The sequence below is a fragment of the Juglans microcarpa x Juglans regia genome, chromosome 2D, assembly GCF_004785595.1.
Source record: "Juglans microcarpa x Juglans regia isolate MS1-56 chromosome 2D, Jm3101_v1.0, whole genome shotgun sequence".
Classification (NCBI taxonomy): Eukaryota; Viridiplantae; Streptophyta; class Magnoliopsida; order Fagales; family Juglandaceae; genus Juglans; species Juglans microcarpa x Juglans regia.
In genome coordinates this window covers 23595055-23602335 of record NC_054596.1, presented here as the reverse complement: position 1 = coordinate 23602335, position 7281 = coordinate 23595055, and the positions used below count along the sequence as shown (strand labels likewise).

General features: G+C 38.9%; 1 protein-coding gene across 1 annotated transcript; it reads left to right on the top strand.

The window, feature by feature from the left end:
* The first annotated feature begins 425 nt into the window (after positions 1-425).
* LOC121248077 (rac-like GTP-binding protein RAC2) lies at positions 426-3059 on the top strand. Its single transcript, XM_041146434.1, has 7 exons — positions 426-852; positions 996-1083; positions 1204-1313; positions 1425-1488; positions 1591-1655; positions 1767-1832; positions 2597-3059. The coding sequence occupies exons 1-7, from the start codon at positions 754-756 to the stop codon at positions 2696-2698; spliced, it is 594 nt and encodes a 197-aa protein (XP_041002368.1). The 5' UTR covers positions 426-753; the 3' UTR covers positions 2699-3059.
* Positions 3060-7281: the final 4222 nt, after the last annotated feature.

Sequence of the window (7281 nt, the reverse complement as noted above, 5' to 3'; positions counted from 1 at the left end):
CATGAGCAGAGCAGCAGCTAGCTTTTGATCGAGAATTTGATTAACTCATCTGCACCTTTTCCAGCTTGGCAGTGAAGCTAGCTATCTAGCGAATGTTTAGAATGCGCGCATGTTTGTGTAATCTTCTAGTTATGATGAGGAGATAGCATGAAAATTCCATGCCCGGCCAGTCCTCTATCTAAACCACTTTTATTAATATATTATACTTGTTCTTCTTCTTAATTCCCCATCACCATGTTTTGGAAAGTTAAGCATTAATGTTTTATTTTCTCAGTATTCATCATTAATTCTATCTCTGACTTGTACAATACTTAACCAACTAACACCAGCACCAAACTCCTCCTTTGTTGGTCCTTAGGCTTTGCCGCTCAGTTTGGCCTTCCCCTTAAAGGAACAGAAAGCCATTGGCAATCATGGTAAAGATAAAAGAGGCACAGCAAAATAAAGTTGGTGCTCATTTTATTAAATTGCCACCCCTCCCCCCTCCTTTTCTATTCAAAATTCGAACTCAACCTCCACTTCCCAATACCCTCCACACCCTCCTTGCTGCTTTCTTTCTTTCTTTCTTTCTTTTTTCCTTATGTAGTTTTTTTCATTTTCTTGAGAGAGAGAGAGAGAGAGAGAGATATAGGGTTTCAACTCATTAATGGAGGTAAAGATCAATACAGAGATCAGGAAGTATCTCTAGCTGCTAGGATTCCGAAGAAAAGGAAGCTTCCTTTTGATTAAAAGAGTGTCGAGGGGCTAAAAATCATGAGCACCGCAAGATTCATCAAGTGTGTCACAGTTGGTGATGGAGCTGTTGGAAAGACATGCATGCTCATATCTTATACAAGCAATACCTTTCCCACAGTATGATAGATTATGTTTGATCAATAACACTTCATACTACTGTCTTTTACACATGATCCAGCTTTCAAATAAATGATTAAATTAAACAATCTTGTGGTCTAAATATCATTTAAGATCATGTTTTCTCTCTTCAATTCTCATAGGATTATGTGCCTACCGTATTCGATAACTTTAGTGCTAATGTGGTGGTTGATGGCAGCACAGTTAACCTTGGACTGTGGGATACTGCCGGTAAGTACGTACCATGTAATTGTTTTTTTGAATTGATTATTATTATTTTCTAGAGCTAGGTACAAAATTATCTGCGATTCCCTATGCATTTTAATTAATTACGTAGTTGGGTGAACACAGGGCAGGAGGATTATAACAGGCTGAGGCCTTTGAGTTACAGGGGTGCAGATGTTTTCTTGCTAGCCTTCTCACTCATCAGCAAAGCCAGCTATGAAAATATATCTAAGAAGGTTTCCCATCAAAAACCCAAAAAATATAATTTTTTCTTCATTTCATTTGTGATTCAAGTTCTTAATTCAGATGTCAGTCGACTAATTACACATCGATTTCTTGGCTCCCAGTGGATTCCTGAGCTGAGGCATTATGCCCCAACTGTGCCGGTAGTCCTTGTTGGAACCAAACTTGGTACGAATTAATCCTACTATGGAAATATATATATATTTATGTAATAACGTCTTGTTGATATAAATCTAATTAACATGTAAGTTTGGATATGATCTCCGTCAGATCTAAGGGAAGACAAGCAGTATTTGATTGAGCATCCTGGGGCAGCATCAATCTCAACTGCTCAGGCAAATCTCTATATCTATATATGTTTCTAGTCTCTTTTTCCCTTTGCTAACGAAGTTTTTCTCGTCTGTTTCACGGAATTCATGGTAATTAGAATATTAAATTTTTCGCAGGGTGAAGAGCTCAAGAAGGCAATCGGCGCTGCTGTTTACATAGAGTGCAGCTCCAAGACTCAGCAAGTAATTTGCTTAATTAATTAGCTGATGATCTTGACTTCTATGAACACGCTTTTTTTTCTTTTTCTTTTTTTTTTTTTTATTTTTTTCTTTTTTTTTTATTTTAAGTTGGGGAGGAGATTTCGAACTTCAAACCTCAATTTTAGAACATGTAGATTATGCCAATCAAGCAACATACATTTAACTCTTTGAATACGTTTTAATTAATTAGATTTTAAAGATTAGATAAAGAAAAATATTAGCTCGCCCCCTTCATATATGTCTTAGTGCGAGAAAAGATCATGAAATAATTGAAGAAAAGTGAGCGCGGAGGAAGATAAAAAGAAAAAATGGGAAGGATCGATAGATCTAACCGACCCTTGATTTCTCTTATTTTGTCTTATATTTCATGCCAACATGTCATGGATTTTTGTCGCATAAAAGGTATATATTTATAATACGAGGAATAAAGCTATCAAACTTTTCGAATTATTTTAGAAGAAATGATTTGAGCAAATTTTAAATAAATTAACAAGTCTCGTGCAAATCTATGTAAAAAAGTAGATTTTATATTAAAAAAAATATATAAAAAAAATTATTCTTTATTAGAGTGACTCACTATTTTATAAAAAATTTATATAAAATTTATCTATTTAAAATTTGTACTCAGTATTACTCATAATTATTTGTCTATAGGCTTGAAGTATTTTCACTGTTTTTTAGCATGCGCATAGATCTAGCTCCATCAAAGGAAATCTAACTTTGACTTTGCTGTGAAACCTGATCAGAATGTTAAGGCTGTGTTTGATGCTGCAATCAAGGTTGTTTTGCAGCCCCCAAAACCGAAGAAAAAGCGACGGATCAAGCCAAGGCCATGCACACTCCTCTAAATCTAATTCATGTTGTTTTCTTCCTTGTAACAGCTAGCCACAACCCAACCCTCGGTCCCAGTCTTCATTCCTCTCCTGTATGATGTTTCCGAATTACTTCTTTTCTTTTTCTTTTATTTTTCAATGCATTGTGCTTCTATCGAGTAATTATTGCGTAGTCTCAGAATATGGATACGCCGTACTCACAATCTTTCATAGTTCAGATGCCAATGACAATTATAAGAAATAATGTTTACACAAACAATTAGTTTAATGTCACGGCATGTTGTGAGCGTCGTTTTGTACTTCAAGACTATCTAATAATTACTCCTCCATGTAATATTGCAGCTTCATATGATCAGTGAAGATTATTTGTAAGATACCGTCCGTACAAGTACTGTAATATCTGTGAACAGCACAGTGTAAGATACCTGGCTTTGTATATTTTGTATTGTTGCACCATCAACAATTTAAGCTTTTGGCAGAGACTGTTGGACAATGAGCTGGAGGGCCCATTGGAAATAAGTCGTACTCTTTAAATGCTTGACATATTCCCTTTTCAACTTATTAGCTAGCCAGGGCAGCCGTGGATCCGTACTTCAAAAATTTGTATCTATCTTTGTCAGACGGAATATTCATAACAATGCATGCATATAATATTGTTGTATATATTCATGCGCTTTGTACTAACAAGATCTAGATTTCCTTCTTCATCCAAATGAGTAGATCAGCCAAAAGGAGAAGACTCTCTCTCTCTCTCTAAGCTCGTAGCAAAGTCTTCAAAACCCGAATCTAATTTTTTGACCGAAGAGGAAGGGGAAGGAAGTCTCCGCTTTCTCCTTCTCCTCTAATTTTTTGTCATCTATCTACTTATAAAATTAGTTCCACTTTCTTAGTTGTTTTGTTTCCTCCAAAACCGAAACAGACAAATTTGTAGTTTTCTGGCAATATCTGAAAGACACGCGCCGTAGAGAAGGCTCTGAGGTTGCTAATACTTTGGAGAGAAGCAGCAGTTTCCTGAAAATCACCACGCGCGTGACCCTCATGCACCTCCCATATCCTCGCGTGGACCTTACAAGCCTCTTCTTTCGGCAAGTACTTTTCTCACCACACGCGTTGGACCAACAGATTTGCCACATCAAGTCTTTCAGATCTAACTATTGTGGCAGAACGGAGATAGGCATGTGGGCCCCATGGAGTCTACCGAAGTAGGTCCAAACTGTAATCTGTTCATCTTTGCCTCTATCTTAATGCTTTCTTTATCCTACTATTTTTCTTATATATTGTTGGGATACTCTTATATCCAAAGAGTTTAGTTAAAAATTTGAACCGTTGGCGCCCGACGATCACCACCCTCTTATTAGTTACTTGGCAATCTCATTCCACCACAACCCATGAGCCCCACTTTTTTACTTTTCCCCGCTGCGCGAGAATCACATGTATTCATTTAGGAGAGTGTGGAGTCTTGAAACATCATATAACGCGATGGAGTTAGAATTTTTTATTTGACTCTTTATTATAAGAGTTGTTCTATTTGGCCACAAGATCATGAAGACAATGCAGTAGACTTCCTCAATAGCCACTTCAAGATAAAATGCAGTCACTACAATCATCATGGCTTTCGGTCATGGGATTACAATCCCACTCTCGGATTGTATAAAAACCGCTACTTTGTGCAACTCCCTCTTAGTGGGAAAGAGTAGGAAACACTTATTTGCTTCCGATGCCTTTTTCTTTTTGTTTTCTATAGTGCTGCACTAGTTAAGAAATGGTGTTTTCGGGGTCCCCTAGTACCTCTTATTCATGTATTTATGTATCCTTTAATTATAACATATCGAACTTGCTTAGGAAAAAAAAACAGACTTCTACATCCATTATATTTATAAATTAAAAGGGATTGACTCCGGTCTTGATTTGAGCAACCTTTATTTAGGAGATGCTTGAGGAATGAGATAAGATGAGAATTTTTTTAAATAGTAGTAAGATTGTTTGTGAATAGTAATGGGATATGTGTGATTTTAGAAGTCCATCATATGAGGCTGATGTGGCAGGCGAATTCTGAGGCTCTGCTAGGGTTTGTTTTTTTCTTCATGATGATCAACTTCGAGGTCTCTTCTGGCTACTAGGCGTTGGTTGCTAGAAGAAGATCGTTTGCTAATCTTATTGCTTATGCACCGCAACCTCTACTTGAGGTAGAAGTGCCATTCCGACTTCCGAAACAAGTTGATGGAGAAGTTTGTGTTTTGTTCTCGAAGGAAGAGATTGACCAGTCTACTGTGCCATTCAAGAATTCGATTGTCTTTGTAGGATCCTCGACCCCCACGTGTTATTTATGTGGAGTTCGTGACACCGGGATGTTGACCACACGGATCACACACCCCAACGACCAGTGCTCAGAGTGTGTACAATATGCAATAAGTGTACAAAATAATATTCGTAGCGGAGAAATAAAAAGGTCTTTCTTTATTAAGTACCAGAATTGTTCAAAAACAGCATAATATCTTTACAAGAATTATACAATCATCCGACAGATAAAATAAAGACAAGAAATAAAATAAGGGAAACAAATCCCATAACGCTGATCAACATATTAGCAACTCAAACCTCCGACAGAGCTGATCTCTGGGGTTCATACTCGGGCTCTGTGTCAGACTCTACGGCACCATAAGACCGAACCGTAGGGTAAAACACTACAATGAAATTATGACATCTCAGCAAGTAAATAATCAAAACAACATTCAAGAGATTTTAAAAACATTATTATAATCACACGTTCCCACATAGACAAATATGCAGAAAAACAAACCACATTCTTTTTTCCAAAAATACACTTTTAATACTCACGCCAAAAATCCTATTTTTGGCCCAATCATCATTCATTATTAAAATTACGCATGCACCACGGTCTCCCCTATGGACCGTCCGCACACTTTAGCTCTCATCGTCACATCACGGGTAACGTCGGTGTATGAGACTTCGTAACGAGCGATGCCCAGTTCCGCGCCTAGCGTACATGGCCAAGCATCCTCTAACCTCGCCAGTCAAAAGGTCACGGAATCGGTACGAGAGCGTTACCGTCTCGTCCGTTCCCGTCGTCGCCCTGCGACAACTAAGGGGACGTCACGTTAGTCTGTTACACTCCCGAGTGACCAGAGGAGCTCTACCGAGATAATGCCCCATCTCGGCTTGGGGTCGTGATACACACGCACATATTCAGTCTCAATTCCAAACAGACAACGTGACTTCACAACACAATTTATTAAAGACGATAAATATGCGTTTCAACAGTTATTGGAATACATATTAAATAACTTATTTACATAAAATAACCCTCCATTTACAATTATATAGTTTCACAACTACACGCGTAATCCCAACCTCCAATCCGGCCCAAGGCTCAACACCAAAATCAACTACAATCACAACCCAACACTTAAATGGCCCAAGGTCTAATTTCCAACAAACCAACAGTTTACAATTAAATAATAGTTATAAAGCCAATTTAAATCACTTGAGTTGCGATGGAAAATTACATACAAGAAAAGGAAATAAATCTGGAAGATCAAGCAAAATGAACGTTGCTCAAGGTGACAGCACAACGGTGACAACAGTGTTTCAAGAATACTACAGTGACTTTTTTGGTGAGCTTCTCTCAAGGAAAAATTCGGTTTATAAAAAAGAAATGGAAAACTCAACTCACGGCAATCACCAAAAATTCACAAATGGCAGTGTGAGTTTTCACAAACTCTCGGATCACCAACAAAATTTATAGAACAAAACTCTAAACACAAAGAGATACATAAAGCTTATACGAGAGAGAGAAGATGAAGAACTCGGCAGACTTTATTTGAAGAACTCGTGGCCTATTTATAGGCCAAGTATGGCGGTTCCACTAGCAGATGACTAACACGGTTCACAAGCCGTGGAAGAGACGTGTGATGGTGCATGATGCGGAAGGCGCTGCAGCTCAACACAGGGAAAGCCATGGAAGATGGAGGTGGTGGCCGTGTGGAGCAACGGCTTGACAACGAACATTTCGGAGTCCCATGCTGAACGACACCGAGGGCACCCAATGAAACTCGAGGCGGAAGTGAAGGTGGCCGTGTGTCACTCGGGTAGAGAAGACGAAAACGGCAGAGCAAGCTATGGAGGAGAAGAAGGAATGTAGCACGGACGACTAACAGCACAACACGGAGTCCATGCCCAATGCCACGGAGATGCTCACGGAAGAAGGAGGTGGTGGCCAGTGATGGGGGAAAGAAATTTTCTGTGATGCCGAGCTACGATTGGAGGAAGAAATCGCCATTAGCAACTGCTAGAAAAGAAAGAAACTAGAAGAAAGTAGAAGAAGAAGAAAAGAAGAAGAAGGAAGAAGAGCAGCACGGCGCAAGGAAGAAGAAGATAGAACCCTAAGAAATTCACACCAAAATGGCATCGTTGCATATAAGGGGAGGGGCTAGGTTCTAATCCGCAGGGGCTGGGCTCTGATTTGCGCACGGGTTGGATCAAAACTCATAAGAGTTGGGCTTAAACACAACACACACACACACACGGGCTGGGTCAAAACAGAACACACACAACTCACACGCACACCCCATAAAAAT